At 43.6% G+C, this 24118-nt stretch overlaps 1 protein-coding gene across 3 annotated transcripts in view; it reads right to left on the minus strand.

The window, feature by feature from the left end:
• stx1b (syntaxin 1B) overlaps positions 1–24118 on the minus strand; it is a 52094-nt gene that overhangs the window by 22304 nt on the left and 5672 nt on the right. The window contains exons 2-4 of one of the 3 annotated variants that reach the window (XM_028041756.1): positions 10359–10433; positions 8523–8622; positions 2345–2419 (exon numbers count right to left, since the gene is read on the minus strand). In XM_028041756.1, the coding sequence (XP_027897557.1) occupies positions 2345–2419; positions 8523–8622; positions 10359–10433 (250 nt within the window). The other 2 variants (XR_003598639.1, XM_028041755.1) reach the window with 2 other exon arrangements.

The following is a 24118-nucleotide window of genomic DNA, read 5'->3' on the forward strand; positions in this document are numbered from 1 at the left end:
ACTCGCTTCCTCTGTGATCCACAGATCTTGGTTGCACAGGATTCAGCTGCCTGTGTACCACCTGGTACCGGCTCAGACTCCCCTGGGTCTGGTGCCGCTAACATTAGCATTAGCTGCTAGTGGTTAGCATTATTTATTAGTTTCATTTTGGATTCTTGCTTTAGGTTCACATGTTCAAGCTTCCACTCAAGTCAGTTATTAGCTTGATGCGTAGAACCTTACAAGTCCTGTTTGTTTAATACAGGCCAGGTGGACTCGGATGAACTCGGATGGACTCGGATTTCCTCAAACCAGCTGGAGGTTTGTGGATGGTGAGCTAACGAACGGCCCGGCTCAGAGCTTGTAATCCCGGCCTGCAGCTGAACCCTCCGGCGGTGTGGCAGGAGGCTGAAGCAGCCTGACCTCCATCTCATGAACATAAAACTGCCTCCAACACGCTGCAGGCTGCAGACGACGTGTCTTCATGCTTGAACTGATACAAACTCTACAAACTCTGAAATTACAAGTCGTGTTTGGGTCATTAGTCATTAGTTGCGGCTCATTTAGCGCAGCTGGTGATGGACTCACATTTGAAATAATATCAAAATGAGCTTAACAACAACTGCTGTGGCAACTTGGAAACAACTTATGGTATTTGGTTTAGCTTTATTTATTTCACACATTTTTATTATTGCCTTTGGATTATTATTATAATGCATGCTACCTGAAAAACAATCCAGTCTGTCATGAATTAGAGCTCCAGTAGACGATGGTTATCTGCAGAGGTGTGACCAAGACACTGTGTTGCAAGTCTCAAGTAAGTCTCAGGTCTTTGTCCTCAAGTCCGAGTCAAGTCTCAAGTAAAGACAGGCAAAAGTCGAGTCAAGTCTCAAGTCAGGAACCTTTAATTTCAAGTCATTTCGAGTCGTTTTTATTTTATTTTTTTTAATAATTTGCAATTATACATAAAATTCAAATAATAGGCCATATGTTCGTTTTAAAATATGTATTTATCTCAAATGATAGAACATGTGTAGCTGAACACAAAGTATAAAAAACATTTTTAAATTGGACCACTTTATTGCCCAGTTCTGTTAAACTTGATATTCAATAAGAAAGAGGAAAATGCTGACATTTCCACAGCACAATACAAAGAACCATAACAGCAGTTTTTTCCTCTTTTCTCTGACCTGTCAAAACAATATATTGTCAATATAATTTCCCAACGTAGATGTCTTCAAATACACCAACCATCCTTAGATGATACTAGACCCGGCTCATCATCATGATGGGACAGAGAGACTCTGTTCCCTGTGTTCAGGTCCAGAATCTGCTTTCTGTTCCGGCGCCCCGCTCACTATCCACCGGCTTCCTGAGCTAACACGGTGCACATTATTTGTGGAGGCATTTGAAGGACCGGATTTATGGTAAATAATCACCAATTTAACCCGGAGTACACATGCTAACACGAAGTTAGCTAAAGTCAGCTATCTTACAGCAAAAGAAAAGCGCCACCTACCGATCTTTGTGAAGCTTCAAATGCCGGACAAAGTTGGACGTCGTGGCATCTCCATCCGATATTCTCTTCTTGCATGTTTTACAAGTTGCAGTTCGTTTTTTAGTCGAAAGTTCATAACCTACGTAGCCAAAAGAAATTACTCGCGGAAGCATATTCGAGCGGTTATTTCGTATTTCGTTCCCTGAGCTCTGTAGCTTAGCCGCGTTTTTTTAAACGTCCAAATCCTGTTAATTTGATTGGTTGTGCTGCAGCTACGTACACATACATACATAAGGAGAGAGGAAAACCATAGTGACGGTCTGCGCATATTGATACGGAATGAGTGACATTAATTAATGACGCCACTTTATAAATAATGTGTTTTAAATTTTAAGACTTTGAGTAAAAAATATCAAGTCTTTTCAAGTAAACAGCTTCAAGTCGAGTCAAGTCCCAAGTCAATGGCATGAAAGTCAAAGTCAAGTCCGAGTCTTTGAGCATTTTTTCAAGTCAAGTCTCAAGTCGTGATTTTAACGACTCGAGTCTGACTCGAGTCCAAGTCATGTGACTCGAGTCCCCACCTCTGGTTATCTGTGTTTCAGTATTGCAGTGTAAAAAGCTAACTTGGTGGCACTTGCCTTTAAAGTCTGCAAATGATGCTAAAATTACAAACAGTGATTCTAATATTGGTGCTGGTGTGTTAAGTTACAACCCAACTTCCTGGACTGTAACCACTTTGAAAGAAAGAAAAGTCAGATTCAGAGGAAGATCGTTCAACCAAATTAAGATGGAAACAAACTATCCTGATGAGACGAGCGGCTGATCATTGTTCAGTTCCATCGATTATCAAATGTTTTCTGCTCGTACCTTTTAATTTTGAGCGAACTTTATTGGCTGTCTTCTTGATGTCAGCTGTGAGGTCCTCCAGCTCCTGCTTGGTCTCTGCAGGGAAAAACAGGAAAAACGAGGTGAGGACGTGGCACAAAGTTCTCCAACAATCCGTATTTCATTTGAGAAATGATTTATAGTGAGTAGCTTTTAGACCACTAGGAATCTGTCCTGGCTGATTAAATTCATTTGAAAAGATTTAAAATTGTATTTGATTTCACAGAAACCTCAGATAGTTTAGTGATTAACGAGCAGCAGCGTCTCGTTTTGTGAGCATTTCTTCTGCATTTGGACCTGCAGAATAAAAGTCAGACATGGTTTCTCCCTGAAGCTGTTTGGGGGTTAAAGGTCGAGGAGGAGGAGCGGTAACCTCCCATCGTGTCAGCCATGTTGGAAGGTGGCGCCGGCGAGCGGAGGCTGCAGCAGTGCAGTCAGATTTACGAGCGCTGCAGTGCCTTTCAGCCGCTCTACCTCTGACTCACCTGCTCCTGGGCTGCGGCTCGGAGACCCAGCGGGGCGTAGCTGCAGCGCGGACCGCAGGCTGCCGCTGCGCTCGACCCGCTGACGTCTGCCTGGATAAACGTCCTGCGAGGGCGCCCAGGAATTAATCTGGCATTAAAAATGCAGAGACTGAATCTGATGAGCTGTTTCTGTTTCCGAGCTTCAGATTAATTATTAAACCCGTCAGCATTTTGATGAACATTTCTGTCAGTGACCGTTAAAGAGAAACCAAACTCTGGCAGAAAACCAGCTTTGTAACGCCTCAAACTGCCACCAGAGCGTTTTAATTGGCTGGTCGTTAACCAATTAGCATTAATGGAGCGGATTGATGAGCAAACCTGCTGTCAGACTTTTATTTTCCCATCAATCAGCAGGTGAGTCATCAGAAACGCAGTTAACACACTCATCAATACACTAATGATCAATCAGCAGCGGCTCTCATCAGCAACACCAAACATTCTGTCTCTGCGTCTAGTTTTTATTCAACCTCCAGGTTTTTGTGTAGGGTTTTGTGCAGCGCCCCCAGAGGCCAGGAGGAGAACAGGTCGTGTTGTCTGCGGGTTAAAAATGGCCGCGTTTGCAAACGAAGCCTAAATGTGCTGCTGTTCCTTCAGTTCCAGTTTAATGACAGTTTAATGAACACCAAGTTGATCTTTATAAAATAGACCAAACCAAACAGATTTAAGGTGAGTTTTTAACGCTGATCAATGACAACCGACAGCAACTGATGAATGAAGTCAGACGAGTTTTAAAACGTCATTCAGACAAAATATGTTGCATGAATGAATGAATGAATGAATGAATGAGAACTAGTTTATACTTCAGCTGTGAACTTGGTTCAGAATGTTCAGGTGAACTATGAACATGAAGCGGAGGAAGCGGAGCCTGGGGACTCTGGGTCGAGCTCTCCAATCTCCGGGGACGAGGTCGCCGAGGTGGTTAAAAAGCTCCTCGGTGGCAAGGCCCCGGGGGTGGATGAGATCCGCCCGGAGTTCCTTAAGGCTCTGGATGTTGTAGGGTTGTGTTGGTTGACGCGACTCTGCAATATCGCATGGACATCGGGGGCAGTTCCCCTGGATTGGCAGACTGGGGTGGTGGTCCCCCTGTTCAAAAAGGGGGACCGGAGGGTGTGCTCCAATTATAGAGGGGTCACACTCTTAAGCCTCCCTGGCAAGGTCTATTCAGGGGTCCTGGAGAGGAGGGTCCGTCGGATAGTCGAACCTCGGATTCAGGAAGAGCAGTGTGGTTTCCGTCCTGGTCGTGGAACACTGGACCAGCTCTACACCCTCGGCAGGGTCCTGGAGGGTTCTGGGAGTTCGCCCAACCGGTCTACATGTGTTTTGTGGACCTGGAGAAGGCGTTCGACCGTGTCCCTCGGGGAGCCCTGTGGGGGGTTCTCCGGGAGTATGGGGTACCGGGCCCTTTGATACGGGCTGTCAGGTCCCTGTATGACCGGTGTCAGAGTCTGGTCCGCATTGCCGGCAGTAAGTTGGGCTCGTTTCCGGTGAGAGTTGGACTCCGCCAGGGCTGCCCTTTGTCACCGATTCTGTTCATCACTTTCATGGACAGAATTTCTAGACCAGCCAAGGTGTTGAGGGGATCCGATTTGGTGGCCTTAGGATCTCATCTCTGCTTTTCGCAGACGATGTGGTCCTTTTGGCTTCGTCAGGTCGTGATCTGCAGCTCTCGCTGGATCGGTTCGCAGCCGAGTGTGAAGCGGCCGGGATGGGGATCAGTGCCTCCAAATCCAAGGCCATGGTCTTGAGCCGGAAAAGGGTAGAGTGCCTTCTCCAGGTCAGGGGGGGTGTCCTGCCCCAAGTGGAGGAGTTTAAGTATCTCGGGATCTTGTTCATGAATGGGGGAAGAAGGGAGCGGGAGATCGACAGGCGGATTGGCGCAGCGTCTGCTGTCAAGCGGGCGTTGTACCGGTCCGTCGTGGTGAAGAGAGAGCTGAGCCAAAAAGCGAAGCTCTCGATTTACCGGTCGATCTACGTTCCCACCCTCATCTATGGTCATGAGCTTTGGGTCATGACCGAAAGAACGAGATCGTGGATACAAGCGGCCGAAATGGGTTTTCTCCGTAGGGTGGCTGGGCTCTCCCTTAGAGATAGGGTGAGAAGCTCAGTCATCCGGGAGGGACTCAGAGTAGAGCCGCTGCTCCTTCACATCGAGAGGAGCCAGTTGAGGTGGCTCGGGCATCTGGTCAGGATGCCTCCTGGACGCCTCCCTGGTGAGGTGTTCCGGGCACGTCCCACCGGGAGGAGGCCCCGGGGAAGACCCAGGACACGCTGGAGGGACTATGTCTCTCGGCTGGCCTGGGAACGCCTCGGGATTCCCCCGGGGGAGCTGGAAGAAGTGGCTGGGGAGAGGGAAGTCTGGGCCTCCCTTCTGAAGCTGCTACCCCCGCGACCCGACCTCGGATAAGCGGAAGAAGATGGATGGATGAACATGAATGAATCATTTTAACGCAGCTGAACTGAATTTAGAAATAGTCAAGAATGAACTGATGTTCATATATACATTAAAAATAAGATCCTAAAATTGTATATTTTATTTACACTTTGTTTTAAAATATTCATGAATGTATTCAGAATAATGTTAAAATTGTATTTTTCCATTAAATGAATATTAACATCTTGATTCATTTATTAAAATTCTAAATACAATTTTCAGAAATGTAAATATTTCAATCAGCATTTTTTTTTTTTAACTTACATTGGATTTTAGTGAATGTTTGTTTATTTAAAAAATGAACTGACTAGCTTTTAAATCCAGACTCAAATAACATGAAATAAAAATGTTTGTTTGTTTTATGAAGGTCTTATTGAGGGAGATTTTCCTCTGGACACAAACTGACTGTTTATTCTCTAAAAGGCTGAAACTGAGCCGATAAAATGTTTTAATTTTTTAACTTGAACTCAGATTTAGTTGATGTGATTAATGAGTGAAGCCAGCAGCTGTAATTAAAATGACCGAACAGATAAAGAGAACAGGATGAACTAAAATGAGTTGTTAGGATCCTGAACGGCTGCAGTTTACATCTGTAGTCCTCAGCTCTCACTACAACTCCCATCATGCAATATTCAGGCTGAAACACGACTTGTTGGCAGCTGAGAGCGAGCTGACCCAGAACTGAGCAGGAAGCAGGAGAGGAAAGAGCGAAGAGACGAGTTTTCACCGCGAGGAGGAACGTCCACTGACCTCACTTTGGGTTTTTATCACCCAGATCAAAGTCTGTGCGCCAACGTCAAGAAGCTAATAAAACGCTTCCAGGATGGGAATACCACTGAACAAAACCAGGAATGTTTTTGTTCACGTCATCAGAAATATTGGAGTTGAAATCAAACATTCTGACAAATCTCATGTTTCAGTTTTCTTAAACAGAAAAACATTTTTACAGTCGGGTTTTTCCTCGCCGAATAAATACTGTAAAATATTTCTGTCTGAGATTATTCTGCAGCAGATTTTATTATAGCCAGGCTTTTTACACATTATGGATCTGAGGGATGGTGCAGCGATTCAACTGCTGGCCAGAAAGATTTTCTGCAACTGTCACTGAACTCACCAAGGTTTTTCTAAAATACATCAGGGAAAAAAGTCTCTACATTCATTAAATATTTTTACAGTGACGTAAATTAGGCTAATAGCTGACAGAGGTCAGAGGTCATTTCATTTATACATATGAACATTAAACTGGTGCTGGAGGCTTGAAGTGCGGTTATCGCTTTAGCATTAGCTTCCCCTAAATACCATGTTGGTGCTGTGCTAATGTTTATGATTAGCGGTTTGGGGTTAGTGCAGCTAACGTTAGCTAGCGATGTCTCCTCACATCGTAATTCTTCAGTCGATAACCAAAACCTCGATACAGATTTCAAATATTTTCCAAATTAAAGTTTACAACACAAAAAAACACAAAACAAAAAAGAAAATTAATGCTTCAGAATTTATCAAGAAAAATTCATTTAGAGAAAGCTTAGTGCGCTAAATATTTTTAGGGTTAGCAAAACTGCTAACGTGCCAAGCTAAACGTTAGCTGCATTAGTGTGCCAACCACTGGTTTTGACATTCACTCATCCCACTGTGACTGGGAGACAGATCTAGATGTCATTAGCAGAATTGATTACATGTTTTTCTTTCTTTAAACCTGGTGCTTCAGATCGATGATTCAGTGGATATGAAGCCACTGATGGCCTCCTGGGTTTACAGCCTCACTGGAAACTTTGTTTTCCTCTCCCAACATGAAGGAATGCAGAGCTAATGGACTTTACTCACATGAGGCCAAGCGGGCGTCTCCTCCACCACATAATGTGACGTCATGCAGTTTAAAAGCAGGATCATGCAGACAGAAACACGGAACAGATGGAAACAAACAAAACGTCATTTATCATGCAGAAGAAAGTAAATCACATGGAGAAAACATGCAGGAGGAAAACACCAAACTCATCAGGACAGAGTTATCGGGGTTCTGGTTCTGACCGAACCAGGAAGGTCCAGAACCGGACTCGGTCTGGATATCGACCCGTCCGGTTTTAACCAGGAGGGCGATCTGCTTCCACCCGACCCGTTTGCTGTGGACCGGCTGCAGGTGTCGGTGCTGACCGAGTCAGAGCCGACCGGGTCGGACCGGGTCAGGCTGCAGCATCGGGTTCGCGCCCTCCGGTGCAAACCGCTTCCGTTTCTTCTTCTAGTGTCAGGAGGAGCGGCGGCGTGGATTGGGTCGGACGCGGCGCTGCGGAGCTCATCAGAACCGGGACGAGGTCGAGCCACTGGAGGCTCAATCAGAACCGTCCCTCTGTGTTTACGACCCGAGATGGACAAACCGCAGGGTCTCTGTCTGGTCCCAGAACCAGGCTCCAGGTGTTTAAAGCCTTCTGGAGCCGGATGCCTGTCGGAACCAGAACCAGTCCTGCTTCGGGTCTGAGGATAGCAGCACAGGATGGAGGGATGAAATGTGACAGGAAGCTCACCCAGGAGCCAATCAGGAAGCTGGAAAAGTTCTGAAATCACCAGATCGGGAATGTTTACCTGTGAACCGGACCGATGGATCGGGAAAAGGGAAAGATCGGGAATAACCAACAGGACCCTCCTGACCCGGATGGGATCATTTGGATCTTTGTCATGAAGAAGGAAGTTACCGTCTGGATAAGACGGATCCGTGGCCCAGCAGGAGGATTTACAGCGATTGGTTTCTGCTGATCGGATCGATGGACTCAGGAGAATCCGGGCCACTGAACCCAAACAACAACAGAACCAAGCAGAGATCCATCCGCTCCTCTCACTGAGGGATCGCCGCGTCGGAGCTGAAATCTGGTTCCGACACAGCTGGAGAAACGGGAACGCCGAGTGTCTACGTCTCGGACTTCCTGCTGCGGGAAACATCCAGGAATAAAATCTGCAGCATGTCGGACATTCTGGACCCGAGGCTGAGCTGCAGCCGGCAGCGAAATCGGGTCGGCTTGCTGGTCCGGACTCAAAGCCCGGTCAAACAAGGGTCATCCGGGGGCCACGTGACCCCCCTTTCACACCGTTTGAGCCCGGTTCTGCAGAACCGTCCCCAGCTGTGTTATTCCATGCCGGAGCCGGACCCGACCAGAACTCTGGACGAGCTTTGTTGGTGCAGATGTTAGCAGAGGGAAGAGGCTGAGCGGCGGCTTACTTTCGTCAGGGTTGGGCGCGGCCAGGATGGCGCTGTGCTGCTTCTTCACCTGCTCCACGTCCTCAGACAGCTTCTCTATGCAGCCGCGGATCTCCTCCACCTGGATGGACGGACAGTAACGTTTTATTTAAAAAATAAAATTAAACATGAATCACTTGAAACATAAGAGTCAATTTCTTCTGTTTTAAAGGTATTGTTGGCCTAAAATTATTCCAGCGTCAGCAAAACGTCATTCATGTGTAAAATAGTTTAACATTATTCTGTATCCTAATGTTATCCACAGTTATTGGGATCAAACCGATTTATCTGAATATCAGGATTATTTGATGTTGATGTCATTTTATCTGAAAATGATCCCATTTTTATTCAGAAGCTATGCTAATGTAGGCCTGTCGCGATAAACGATAAATCGATTAATCGTATGATAAATTAAAACTATCGACGTCATTTCAATTATCAGCATTATCGTCTCGTCTCTTCCGGCCTTTTTCTCTTTCTGTTAATGACACCGAATGAAAAAAGGCTCAACTCCGGTGCTCTCCACTGACCTCTGACCTCATTTCCTTAGTGTAAAGTCCAGCGCAGACGACCCGATCTTAGAGCTGTCGGCCGATTGTCGGCCCGTTTTGAAAACCTGACAGACCAAACATTAGCCGACAGAAATCCTAGGTATAACGGTTCGATCGGGTTCGGTCCTGCCGTGTGGTGTCCAACAATGGGCACAAAATAATGGCTACAAGTTCAGTGAACTAATTTTAAAACCAGGCATTAATCAATGCTTTACTACAATCTACCTGCAATGCATGTGGCTAGTGTCAGCGTAAAGTCCTGACTGAATGAAAATCATTAGAACCTGTTTACGTCACGTTAACGAACAGCTGAAAAGTTACCGGGTTTATCAACTGCAGTAGCAATTTAGCTCCAACTCCTCCTCTTGTCATTTCTATAATCTTTGCATGTTGAATAAACATTAATGTTGTTTCCAGTATCATCTCCAATGTCCGCTGGACTTCCGGTTGCGCCGTTTCAGCTGTTTGGGATTCCCCTCTGTAATTTACCCTCAGAAAGCAGGAGGAGAATGTGCGCTTTCTGATTGGCTACCTGTCACATTCAACAGGAAGCATTAAGATCCCAGTCGGGGAAAAAGCCTGATTTGGATCAGAGCAGCAACGACGATCTACCGAAACACACCACACAATCTTAGAAAGACCAACGTTCTAAGATTGTCATAAGGGGAAAAATAGGAGCAAAAAATCATGTAGTGTGAACTATTGCATCAGGTGGTCGATGTGCCCATTTTCTCTATTTAAATCTAATTATTACTGAAGGGCAACATAATATACAGACTTCATGATCTTTTGGTTGAATGCAGTATTTATTTACACTTTGGCTTTATGTTGTTTAGTTTTTATCAAGTACATTTTTGTTAATGGAGACTGAGAATCCATTTTATTTTTGTTTTTGGTTGTTTTGTTTATTTTGTTTATCAGCTCCAGTGTTAAATATTCTTTTGAAAATAAAGTGTATCTATCTTTGGCAGGAAATCACATCATTATTACATCATTTCCATTAAATCAGTGTAAAAAGGTCTTCAAACAATATTATCGTTTATCGCAATAATTTTTTGAGACAATTAATCGCTCAGCAAAATTTGTTATCGTGACAGGCCTATGCTAATGTTTTTGTGGTGTTAGCTTAACATTATATTAGCATTACCCAAACCTGCCCCACCATGACCTCTATATGACCCCAGTTATTGTTACCCGAACCTTTTTTCAGCGTTGGGCTCCAGATGGTTGCCTTGGTGACGCACCTGTCCGTGTTTCTGGGTCTCACCTGTTCAAAGAACTCGTCCATGAAGTGGTCCCTGTCCACCTGCACCACCTCTTCATCATCATCGCTGTCCTTAGCCTGCGGACACACAGGATGAAGATGAGGCTCTGAACAGATCTGATTGGCTCCCTGGTGAAATAAAATCTGTGACATCATGAGTTTAAGCCAATTAAAGCTGCAAACTGGATGGATGGCCAATCAGAGCTTTTCTTTCTCTGCTGCGTCTCTTTGGATCGTTTGTCCTGAACTGACCATCGGTTTAATTTCCATCAGCTGGATCTATTCCTGTCAATATGTCGGCAGCCTCCAGAGAAATCTGTCCTTAAAATCTTTTTCTCTGTCGAGCCTCAAACCTCTGAACTGGATTTAATGGATCCATATTTCAAACGATCCATGAAGTCAATAAGTGAGTCTGGGGAGAAGCTCACTGCTGGAAACGTTGAATAATTAAACATGTGAAAGGACAGAAGGTCAGAGGATCCTGGTGCTTCTAGAAAATCAGTTCAGCAAACTGGCCACTGATCTTTCAGGGTCTTGATGTTCTGGTTCTGACTCAGATTACATTTGTTGACCCGCTGCTGATTTGGAGGCTCAGTTCAAACCTGTTTTATTCTGAATTTGCTCAGAAACGAGCTGGAAACATGGCGGTGACGGGCAAACGGCCTCCGAGGATCAGGCGGCTGCTGGCCGCTGATAAAGTCCAGCCACCCAATCAGCTTCCTCCGTCAGCGACAACCAAACAAACGGTTCTGTGTGTCGGGTCGCCTGGAGATTATCAGCTTTTGTCCCAACGATCAGAAGTAAACCGGGTTGAAAGCAGATGGAGCTGAACTGGGTCAGACCGGGCCACAAGCAGAAGGTTCTGCTGAGGTTTTGGGTTTTACTGGAGCTTTTTTTAATTGGATCTTACAGAATCTAACTGGATCTATATGGTGCTCACTGGTTCTGACAAGATCTAAATGTATCTGTCCTTCAGCAAACATCATCCCCAATCCCAGCCAATCCCATTTAATCCCATTTAATCCCATTCAATCCATTTCATTCCAGCCAGTCAGCTTCAGACTCGGATCATGTCTCATTCAAGCCGTTTCCAAGGATCTCTGTAGATTTCTTCAGAGATCCTTATCTGAAACCCAGATGTTCAGAACCGACCCAAACAGCTGCTGGTGAAACCTGAACAGATTTTTGATCTAAATCTTTTTTTTTCATTGGATCTTTTAGTTTTCTGCTCCGCAACGAGGCGGGTTCAAGGTTCCTGGTTCATGTTGGTGTCCAGCGTTCACTTCAGGTAGAAACAGAAAAAGGAAACCTTCAGCTGTATCATGTTGTGCAGAGCAGAGCGCTAACATGTCCGTTCTGCAGATGGTTTGTGGTTCCTGATCGCTTGGGGCCAAAATGCAGCTCATCTGAAACTGGGTCGTTCTACTTCCTCATTTCACAGCTTTAAAAATAATGACTAACAAGCTGCAGATCCGCAGGCGGCGCCGACTCCATCATCCTGCCACAGGCAGCAGGTTTTAGCGGAAATGACTCAACATGCTGCGCTGACGTCAGACTCCTTAAAACGTCCAGCTTTCTGTCCTCGGACTGTTCAAGCCGTCGGTCCAAAACCTTCTGGGTTCGGATCTGGTTTCAGGGTTCAGTTTGGGTCGGGCTTCAGGGCCAGAAAACGCATCAGCGTGTCATCGAGTGTCTGACTCAGACAGGGTCCCTGAAGGCACCGCGGGCCCCTCCCAGTGGAAATCCTCCGCAGACGATGTGACGGCAGAGGACTCGATAACCTTCAGAGAATCAGCTGATCTGAGAGACTCCAGGAGATAGACCGAGCCCAGACCGATACCGCCTCAGATAAACAGCAGCGCCATCAGGAAAATTAGGTTAGAGGAAAAACTCTAGCCTAAGAAAATATCAGAACTAAATACGCAATAAAAATAAAACCAAAACGGTCAACCAGAAAAATATAAGAATCCCAGAAGCAGAAGGAAAAAATAAATAAACCTAAACATTTAAAATTTAACATCAACAATTTCTTACACAGAAAAAAAAGTTATTATGATAATTTTTAAAAAATACAAATATCAACTGAAATATGAGATTTATCACAAATAAATCTGGATATAAAAAATAGACTGATAAAGTAAAAAACTGTTCACCATAAAACCAATTAAAGCTAAAGCTGAGATTTATTATTAGAATTAAAACATAACTCAATGTAAAAACACTCAGTTAAATAAAAATATTCTGAGATAAAACAGCTGAGTGACATCAACCGAACCGGACCCAGAACCAGAACTGAGCCGCAGCACATAAAGCCACATGTGGCCCGGTTCTGCAGAACCTCAGGACTGTTTCTAAAAACTATGCACCGCCTGATGGGGGCGCTGCTGCAGACTCTACTGACCCTGATGGGCCCAAATCTGGTTCCTCTGGGAGCTTCCAACAACCAGAACAACACAGAGATCCAACAGATCCCGAGCAGAACCGGGGGGAGTGTCCGAGACGAAATCAGATCCAATTGATTCCAGGATTTAGACAGAATTAATATCTGGAGACGATTCCATTGCAGCAGAGAGGGAGGATGAGGATGAAGATGATGGAGGAAGCTCAGACTGGACCTGCTGGTTCTGGTTCTGTCAGTGATTTAAGGGAATAGAGTTTTTCTTCTTTTAATCACTAAATAGAGCCGAACATTAACGCCTTAATTTCAATTAATGAATTTAAAAATGAAATTAATCTCATTTTCTTTTAACACACAAAAGTTCCAGCAGGAACCTTTGTACAGCTGTGTTTCTGGTGGGACCGTAAATCTGACGCCCAAGCGATTCCTGATCAGATGAAGCCTTTTTGGTTCTGGTTCTCTGAATTAAAATGTGGAAAAATCCTCAAAGTTAAACTGGGATTATGAAAAAAACAGGAAAACGGATCAGAGTGATGACCGGGTCGGGTAAAGTCCGGCTTCCTGTGACCCAGTTCTGATGGACCGGAGAAATTATTAAAGTTGTTCTACATTTCCACTGATGTTCTGTTAAAACTTTAAACTTTTTCCACGAAGAGAGAAAATGTTTGAAAATGAATAAAGTGAATTAAAACTGCAGCTTTTCTGCCGTTTTAATAAAAGGATCTTAAATCATCTTCTGCAGCAACAAACATCATAATCAGACGATTTTAACACTTTATTGAGTTCAGATTGAATCAGGAGGAACTGAGCCGCCGTCCCGTCTCTCCTCTTCCTCCTCTTCCTCGCGTCTCGGCTCTGCTCTCACGTCACACACACTCACATCAGGAGGCTGACCTCAGGTGTCACAGCGAGCTCTGATGCCAGCAGAGTGTGTGTTTGCATGCATGGACACACACTCTGCATACGCATGTGTGTGAGCAGCAAAGCACGCCTGCAGCATTTTACCCACAATCCTCTGGGAGCGCTGGCTCTTCCCAGAGTCCATCTGTGCTTCCAGTCTCCCACTTTCACAGCCAACAGGAATCTTTCCTGTTTCCTGCTGATCCGGACGCTCAGAATTCAGAGGCTGTCAGGAGCTCCTGAATGCACCACCAGAACTGCATCAGCAGAGCGCGCGACTTAATGATCGGGTCTTCAGAACCAGAACTAGTGAAAATCCTCATGATTCTGCAGTGAGAACTGAAACCGGACCGAAGGTTTTCGCTTCAGCTGCAGAGACGATCTGAATCTCCAAACAAACTAGAAAATGACAAAGTGACTCCAAAGATGAACCAAAAGTTTCAAAAGGTGCAAAACAGAAAAACAAGGAAAAGCTTCCAGAATAAAATACAACCAAAAAATCCTGCAGAGAAAATAACAGATTGAAAAACAGTATTTTAAAAGTTGAAAAAAGAAGCAGAGCTTCCAAAAACCGTCTGAAAGTGGAAAAGCTCAAGGAGAGGCTGATGGAGTCGTTTCTCCGCTTCTTTGCTGTTTTCAGATCCTGATCCTGAATCCGTTCCAGGGTTCGACTCCTCCCACGTCCTCTGGCGCTTCATCCAGCTGCTTCTGGAAAACGAGCCGACCCCCAATCTGACCGAACCTTTCAGAGAAACTAACGATTCTGAAAACTTTAACAAATATCCATTTATTTAAACTGGGACCAGGATTTTAATGTGTAAATTTTGATTTATTAATTGCACAGAATTTGATTCGTGGAAGTTTTTTGGGTTTTTTCCCCCATATTTTCCATAGAAAAGTCCAGAACCGGAACCTTTATATATTTGCTTGTTTCTGGCGACTGTAAATCTGACGCACAAGCAGCATCCGCTGACAGTGACGGACGATGTCTTTAGTATTTGATGCTCCATAAAAACCCGAGTCCACAATCATCTGAGAAAAAACGAAAAATCATCTGGAGTTTCTGCAAAATGCAAAAACCTTTTCTCCATGTTTGAAAAGTCAGTAAATTGATCACAAATGATCTAAAACTTATTAGGAATCTTCTGAAAACATTAAGAACTTAGCTTACCTGGCGTCAGAGCTAGCCAGTTAGCTTCACTAATACTTCCAAAGCCTAGACCAATCAAAATGCTCGAAAAAAAAAAAGAAAAGTGTTGCAACAGCCAGCCAATCGGTGTCAGCCAATCTTATGTATCATTGAAAAAGTAACAAAAAATCTGCAGTTTATGGTTTTCTTTTATTTTAATGCTAATTTAGTTGTAAGAGGAAGTGCAGGTTGGTGACGATCCGACATGTTTCACCATCTGATTTCTGGTATTTAGCACATTTATTTCTCTCAGGATGAAACATCAGAATATTCTGATCAGAGGGTTTTATTCTTCCTGAAAACTGATTTTTAAAGGTGAATATTTTTTATTTATTTCTTCAGTTTTTTTGTTTGTTGAACAGAAAAAAGATTTCAAACTCCTTCTGACTGATCTGATGGTGTTTAATATTTGCTGCTTAAATCGGACGTCATGGAGGATATTAATAAAGTCTGTCCTGGAAAACAGAATATTCTCCATCAGTCCTGGAATCAACGCGGGGCTGACGGCTGTTCAGACGGGGCTGGGATTTCCTGACGCTCCTGAAGGCAGCATGTCTGGTGGTTTAGAGCAGAACCGCAGAAACCTGGTTCTGATTGTTTCTGCTGAATTATTGAAGCTGTGACCGGGCCGGAGGTTCAGCCTGAGAGTTGAGACGGAGCTGAGCGTCAGCGAGGAGGACAGAGACGCTCGGCTCGTCTTCTGGTCACTTAGAGACTCAGACCTGAAACCACGAACAGGAAGGAAAGTCTTCCTCTGAATGAAGACTTGCTGTTATGTCCTGACTCTGTGAACACTTAAAGGACGGATCCGAGACCCTCTGGATAATCAGTAATGACCTTTTAGCCAAGCGGACGGCGGCCCACAGGAAGTGAGAGTCCAGCTTCCTGTCTCCTGATTTAATAGAATCTGCAGAAATTCAAATTCCTAAAAATTGTATTTATCCCAAAGCAAAATTAACTCATCCAAGAATCTTCAGAGTCCTTGTGGATGGTGATGCTCCAGTAGCAGTCAGTCTTGCAGTGAACCTGAAGAGTCCTCTGACTGAAGCCTTGCTGTGTGACAGTCTCATGACCATCAGGACATGCTAACATGCTAACAGGTCAATATCAAGGCAAGCAGAAACCTTCCAGCTGCAAATCATCCAGAACCAGAAGCAACAAATGTCCAAACGTTCAGTCGACCGAACAAATTTACAGAACCCTTCAAAGCTTAAATGTAAGGAGTGGGCGTGTCTACCTGCACTCTGGGCTCTGATTGGACGGAAAACAGGAAGTCAGACAAACCTACAATCGGAGGAAGAAACTGGACATGAAAGATCAAGTAGGTTCCAGCAGAACCAGGTATTGGTGCTGTGACCCGGTCCATCCTGCACTGAACGGCTCAATAAGGCACTCCTTCCTGTTCTGGTGCTGAAACTTTATGGTTTCAGGATTTAAAGAAATGGTTTCCCAGATTAACTCAACACCATGTAATGTTGTAAAAGATCCAACTGAACCGACCGCAGCAGAACGCTTCGGAAACATTCCCGACCAGAACCAGGCTATTGCGCGATAAGCCAGAGGATGGAGGGTTTCTGCGGTCCGGCCCGGGTCAGACTCAGGTGAAGTCCGATAAGACGACCCCACAAAGGTTGATGCCAGACCTGAAACACCGTATTACTAACGAGGAAGTTTAGAGAGCATCCAGAAGGATTTTAGACTAACGGAGCCGATTACTGAATATTTTACAGTTTTAGCCCATCAGCCCAACTGTCTTACTGGGATTTTCTTCTCTAAATATCTTTCAACAAAAAGGATTTCTTCTTTCTAAAAACATCTGCTAGATTCCAGCAGTTGCACAGCTGAAGCAGGATCAATACCTGACACATCAGGTGTTACAGCTCACCTGAGCATCAACGCTACACCTGGGATTTATTCACAGATGCTGCATCGTTAACCGCCTCCTTAACAAGCCACCAAAGCTCAGAAAGCAACAGAAAACTTCAACAAAGTGGCTTCCTAGCAGATAATTAATTAGGTGAGGCTCTAATTGGATAATTAAGACTCTTTGTACACACACACACACACACACACACATTCTTGTCCTTCTGTCTGTCTGAGGACTTTATATCGACTACCATTTATTTTAGTAACTGCTTTTATGCCTCTAACCATCACCAGTCTAACAGAGCGAAGACTGAAAAAAATTTAAAACTGATGAGAATCACCAAGAAAGTAAATATGAATCTATTATATTTTATATATTTTTGTCTATTTTCTACTTTATTCAATGTTTATTTTTACAATATTTATTTATTACAATTGACTTCATTTTTATTTACATTTATTTGGTTTCCTTTGTTTATTTTTTTCTGTTTGAATGGATTTAATTCTGAGTGAAAAGTTGTGACATAATCACTTCCTCAGACATAAAGAACTTTAAAATAAATGAAATGCAACAGAAACATGTCAAACATTCGTCTGGAGGAAGAAATGTTTGTCCTGAACTGACCTGATGTGACCTCAGCAGGGTTCACTCACAGGTGGGAGGATGAGGCAGCTCAGATGATGAAGGTGAGTGACTCACTTCCTGTCAGTGTGAAGGTGAAGCTGAGGCTGTTTGATTCATTCACCTGCACACCCTGACTGGGTCACCTGCTTTCTGTTTGCTCATTCATTCCCTCCCTCCTTCCTGCCGTCTCTGGGTGAAACGACGATGATGATGATGATGAGGTGGTTTCATGTCCACCACCATCATCATCATCATCATTTATCACAAATTAATTTCATGAACCGTTCAATGTTGCTGACTGCTGTGAAGTTAATTAACATTAATGTGTTTAAATGTTAATTATTTAAACCTTTTCCAACATGTTAATGGTTCCTTCTGCAGGAAGTTCTCTACGACAATCCATTTCCTGTTTCTAAAGCGTCCTGATTCCACTTCCTGTTCCCCAGAGAGCCATGCCGTTAGCATTAGCATGTTACCGTTCAGGCTGCAGCTGGAAACGACCCAAACCTCATTTTTGTCTCACATGTGACACAGATTTTAGACTTTTTTCAGTTTTCTGCTAATTGAACACATTTCTGTTTAAATTAAAGCCCATTGGACTGAAACTATTACCCAGAATCCTCCTCTGGGGCACAGTGTGACCCCAGGAATCAGGGTGGGGTCAGAGGAAGAAATGGGAATTCAAACAGCGATGAATTACAGAGAATTTTTGAATATAGACAAATTTAGGTTTGGAGTTCCACATGGATGTTTCCTCGAGACACTAATAATATTTTATAGAGGTGTTCCGATCGATCGGCCACCGATCATAATCGGCCGATTTCCGTGAAAAAGCGTACGATCGGTGATCGATCAGCGTCTCTTGTTGCCGATCACAAGTATCTGACTTCTCCGCCTGCGTTGCAGCTCGTCTCCTCTTTCCTTCTCGCTGCGCAGCAACAAACGCTGAGCCACGCGGTGAGAAACCTGAACGCCGAGCGAACGGGGACGTTGAATGACCTCGATGGCGAAGCTCGTCACAACGCATCAACACAACCAAGCTAATATGATATTCTCTTTAGAAAAGCTTAAACATTTAATAGCGGTGCTAAATACACAGGTTATTATAATGTGTAGCCATGGAAACAAGGTGTAGTTTTTACAACTGGGAACAGCTGATTAGTATCTCAAAAGCTCAAATAATCCCTGAACTTTGACCCCTAATGCCAGAGGAGTTGAAACGGAGGCTTCATGGTGCACAGAGAGGAGGAGGATGTTATCCCCTACTCCAACATCTCTAACGATACAGAGGATTTAAAAAGGAGCAGCCAAAGTAAAGGATTAGCAACTGATGATGTCATCGGGATGTGGATTTTCGTCTCTGATTCCTGTGTATTGAGCTGTTAGCATGTTAGCATCACACAGCAACAGTCTTCAGTCAGAGGCCTCTTCAGATAAGACTGACTGCTACTGGAGATGATACTTCCGGCCCGCAGCATCACCATCCTGTGACCCATTGAAGGTCTTTGGATAGTTTGAGTTATGGCATGTAGTTTCCTTTTGGGATAAATAGTTACATTAAAACGATGATGAGACTTCGTACGGTGAAGAGAGACGCAGGTCCAACCAACGTCGGCATCAGAACTGTGCGGATATTTTTATGAATTTCTCTTCAAAACACAAACGGGAAGCTGAAACATGAGTTCATTTTCCTTCCAAACCACACGAACTGAAAATGGGAAAATCTAAATTTTTGGTTAAAAATACTCAGAAATTTGTGCAGAGCCACTGCAGCTTGACCAATCAGAGCAGTCCTGCTTCAGCATCACCTGGATAATAACTGAACCCTAAAAGGTGCTGATGCTGCAGTTCTGTGTAACAAACCAGAACCATAATTAGGTTTTGGCAGCTTCATTTATCGGACTGCTGACGGCATCAAAACTCTTCATCAGTCTGACCGTCACTGAAAGACTACTGGAGCTGTAAAACGATCACATCTTCTGTGACATCACCGTGACATCACTATGACATCACCGTCTCTCTGCGTGAAGCCAGAAACCAAAACCTGACAGTAACCTACGATAACGAGCTGCTCTCTGATTGGCTGAGAGAACAAACGAGCGAGCTTTAAAGGATGAGGAAGAGGAGGGTGAGAAGAAGATGCTCGCCGCGCTGCTGAGGGGGGAGGGTTGCATCTATTATGCATGACAGCACACACACACAACACACACATAAAGGAGGCCAGGGACAACAGAGGCCATTGAGCAAAGGCAGCCATGAGTCACATGACCGTCTGACGGACCAATCAGCTTCCACGCTCCAGATTGCCTTCAGTCAGCAGATGCATGGAGGAAAGTCAGAGCATCTTCACTGGCAGCTCGTTTTCAGAGAGGAAGAGGGTTTTCCGGCTCTGCTTTTTAAAAATGAGGACAAAATGTCCTGAAAACGGAAAAATCTGACATGATCTCCAAACTTCCAGATCTTTGTTTGAAAGAAACAACCTGCCAGGCAGGAGGCGGAGAAATCACTCCTAGCAACAATATTTCAATGCAAAAGAAAAATGAAAGTCATAATTTGCAATTTCAGCACTTAAAAGATTTTGAATCCAGTATTTGTGCAGATTGTGAAAAAAAACCTACATGAGACGCCGACAGACAAAATAAAACTATTTTATAGCTTAATTTTTCTGCTTTGGATCAAAAAATATTTACATATTTTTCAATATTTCATCAATCATTATTCATGAGGCGATTTGTATATTTTTACATTTATTATTCAGCGTTTTTGCTCCTTGCATCTGAAGATTTCTGGGATTTAAATCAAAGCTGTTAAAAGCAGCTCAGGAAATTTCAGGAGAAACTTTAAATGTTGTCAAAAAATCCAAAACCCATCAGACAAGATGTTTTACTGCTCTGCAGGTAAATTTAAAAAAAGTGGGAATAATAAAATACAAAAAATAATCCTGAGAGACGACATTTTCAATGAAATTACTCGGGATCATTGGGTGCAGCCATCATGGATTATGATCACAAGAACAACCTCTAACCCTTCTGTCATGTTGAAGAAGAAATGTTCTCATCTTTCCAACAAAGCTTCAGATGGTTTCGGTAACGCTGCTGTTCTTTACTGTCTCCTTCATGAAGCAGAAAATGATGAAGATGAAACTGAAACTTCTGAGCAGACGCACAAGCGCACCACATAAAATAAATCTCACAAGGAAACAGAGACACAAGACGAACAACCATGCAGACGCACCAAAGGGAAATGAGGGAGACCAAAAACCAACCAGTTTCCTAACTGGAGTACCCAGAAAGAACCCACACACTGACAAATGGAACAAAATCATATCCAATAGTTTGCTAAGCGTCTGCAGCCTGAGCGTTCATATCGCATTTCATCCGACTTTTACTTTGTTCATGTGAGACATGCATCATGATTCTGCATCAGAAGAAGACAGATGGTAAATCTGGACGTAAAAAATGTCTGAAAATGATAATAATGACCTGAAATCAGTCTGAGTCAGTGAAGGCATCGCAACCCAACCCCACCACTCCTGGTCCGACTCCACATCCAAACAGAACCGGGTCAGAAGCTGCAGTCAGTGCACCGCTAAAGGGCGCTGCCGTTAGCTTCCTATCAGCTTGGTGGCCATGCTGTCGCTCTCAACAACCTTAAGATCTATCCAGAGTGCTGCGGCGGCCATCTTTACTGCCGTAAACAGAGGGGGGATGGCTATGTTCTTCTTCTGCGCTTCTTTGGGGTCAGAAGCTGTTCACAAAAAATACATTTGGAATTGGACCTGAAGACCTGCTAAGTGAACATGACCGTTCTCCTTCAACCCATCGATGGGGTAAAGTTCCTGCTGAATTTTCCCAACCTGTCTCCTCCTCCAGCCTGAACGTTTGTGCAGCGACCTTGACGTGTCGCTCTGCATCCTTCTGATCAGCTTCCAGTCCTGCTCCCTGATTCCTGCACGCGGAGCGGTGAAAGTGACCTCTGTGCGCCTGCAGAAACGCTGAGTTCGTCCTTGATGTGGCTGCTGTTTGACCACTGAGGCAGGAACACCAACAGGGTTCAAATCCTGCAGATTTTACTGCAGCTCAACACGTCACAGTTACCGCATTGGAATATTGGCGAGTCTGCAGTTCATTTTCACCGCAGACTTTAACTTAGTTTTAGTCAATCCTCTTGTCATTTTAGGTTTAGTCTAGATTTAGTCCAATAAGCCTTCGTACAGATCAGTTGTTTTTCTGCTCTTTTGTTGCCGCAGGGAAAATCATTTCACATATTGATAAAGTGATCAGCATTTCGAAGCACACAGACTAAAAAAAGCCTTATGAAGAAAAGAAAATCTAAATAGTTTTGAAAAATGAAGTCATCAATATGACAAGCTTTATAGATTAAACCCCACTAGTCATGTTTCCGTCAACTGTTTATTTTGTACATTTTGAGGTGTCGCATTGGAAAATGTTGGAAATGGCAAAACTCTAAATAACTTCCTCAATTTTGCAAAAATGTTTTAACTTGAGGTGGCTTTTGGCTAAGAGAGCTAATGCTCTAAAGAAGTGATGGAAACACATTTACTGATGCAGCAAATGTGTTTCCATCCACTGGTGGGTCTGTGCCTTACCAGAGGCACCAAACTCAGAAAATTTCAGTCCACAGCGGCGGTTATGTTAACTGAATATTTTCCATTTTTCTTTAAACGGTGATGGGAAAATTCAACATTTCAACAGAAGACATCTGAACATCGTCTCTGACCTGCAGACTGAACTAAAAGCATCTTGCTAGGCGGGAGCTGGCGAGGCGTTGGAGGCTTTGGAGCATCTGGCAGAGGGAGTGCATCCTCTCAGAGACTCTTCCCTGCTACTCACTGCTTCAATCTGAGAAATGTCCCCTGATTTCAAAACTTTGGCTGAAGTGATGCTTGTAGTTCCAGTTGGAAGGGAGGATTTCTTTCTGAGATTTGTGGTTCATGCTAAGGTGCAACCTGCGTAGCATCAGCATCTGACAAAATCACATTCTGCTTAGCCTCATTCCAAACCAGTGACATTTTAAAAGTTCTCTTAAAATTAGCCTGACAACATAGCTTGTGGTTGTTGTTTAAATTGCTTTACTTCCACATGACTAAAATTAAATCTGACAGTCTTATTTCATCATTTGTTTCTTTTTTGTATACAAAAATGTAAGTTTTTACTTAGTTTTCATCTCAGAAACTGCAATAAACTCTTTTAATCAACCAAGCTCCGCCACGGTGACCAGCAGTTACTCTGGTGTAGATTCGGTCCTCTGGTCAGTTTGACTGGACTTTTTCTCTGGTGGTTTGAAGACGTTTGGCCCGTCGGCGCCTTTCGGCTGTAGACTTGATGGCTTCACAGCTTGGACTAAAGCTGCAGCTGTTTTATCTGCAGAAACTGAGTGAAATGTTAATGATGCATCTCTGTGTTCTGCAGCTGAGCTGAGACTAAAAACATAAACAAACATTGGGCCGGTTTGACTGCGGCCCGTTGGGTCTGAGCCCAGTCGGCCTCTTCATGACTGTTTTAAAGCAACTTCCAGACATCAAACCAACACCAACACACACGCTGAGTCATGATCATCAGAAGAAACTAGTGAGCAATGAATGGACGTCTGATTTGTTTAATATCTTCCATAAAACATAATGAATAGTCAAAAATGTAAAGTACAAACTGAACTGTTTTTAACTTGGTTTTGAATATTTAATTTGTCCTTCAAGGACCTTAAAATGTACAAATAAGCAGATCAGCAGGTAGAGTCTCTACAGCTTTATTTTGAAAGCTTCATACAACAGGAAGTGCAGCAGCTCAATTTGAAAGTCTGATCGGAGCAATCAAAGTGTCCTTGCATGCCTTACCACAGCAGGTGTGTGTGTGAGTGTGTGTGTGTTCTTTAAGTAAATAAAGTCAGACGAACCCAGCCCCACCCGCCCAGAGCCGCCAGAAGGGCAGAACAAACCAGACCACTTATCCAGGACTGAGCACACACGGCTTTGTTTGGTTTCCATCGTCTGAACCAGGAAGTCCATTTGTCTCCATAAAGCAGGAGGAAGCATTTTTATTAGTGGTGGCACTCATTTAACATTTTTAATGGAGTTAATTGCAGGATCTGTAATTAATTGTCAATAATTTTATTCAAAATCATAGACAAAATGAGCAACATTTTCAATTCAGACTCATTTCTGCTGCTGAATTATTGAATAAATAAACATTGGAGCTAAAAAACAAAGATATTTATAGTTTTTATTCTGTTCTTCAGGTTCTTCAACCATCAGATTGGAGCAAACTTTTATTCTGTCCATTCATCGTTCCAGAGTTTCAGAAAGTCCTGATCATTCAAGGAGATTCTTTAGGAAGGCAGACTATGGACGCTCACATTACTGATAGCTGCTACATTTTTAGCATTAAGATGCTATTTTAGGCCAGCAAAGCTTCACTGATAGGCTAACTCCTTTTAGCACAACTTGAACACCTGAGTCTTTTCCACCATCCAGTCAGATTGTTTAGAAGCAGAAATGAACCCCAGTGGGACCAGAGAGAAGCATCTTCGTCGTTCATCACCGTTAGCGGAAGTTGCTTGTGCGCCAGTTTTACAGGCGTACCAGAAACACATGAAGACAAATGTTCTGGCCAGAAACTTTGAATGCATTTTTTTATTTTATTTTATTAGATTTAAAATGTATGCAATTAATGAGTAATTCTATATATTTATCAAAATGTATTGATCTAATTTCTTAAGGGCTTTGTAATTCATCAGCAAGAATCTATTTTTGATCAAATACCCAATAT

The sequence above is a fragment of the Xiphophorus couchianus genome, chromosome 16 (genome assembly GCF_001444195.1).
Source record: "Xiphophorus couchianus chromosome 16, X_couchianus-1.0, whole genome shotgun sequence".
In the NCBI taxonomy this organism is placed as follows: Eukaryota; Metazoa; Chordata; class Actinopteri; order Cyprinodontiformes; family Poeciliidae; genus Xiphophorus; species Xiphophorus couchianus.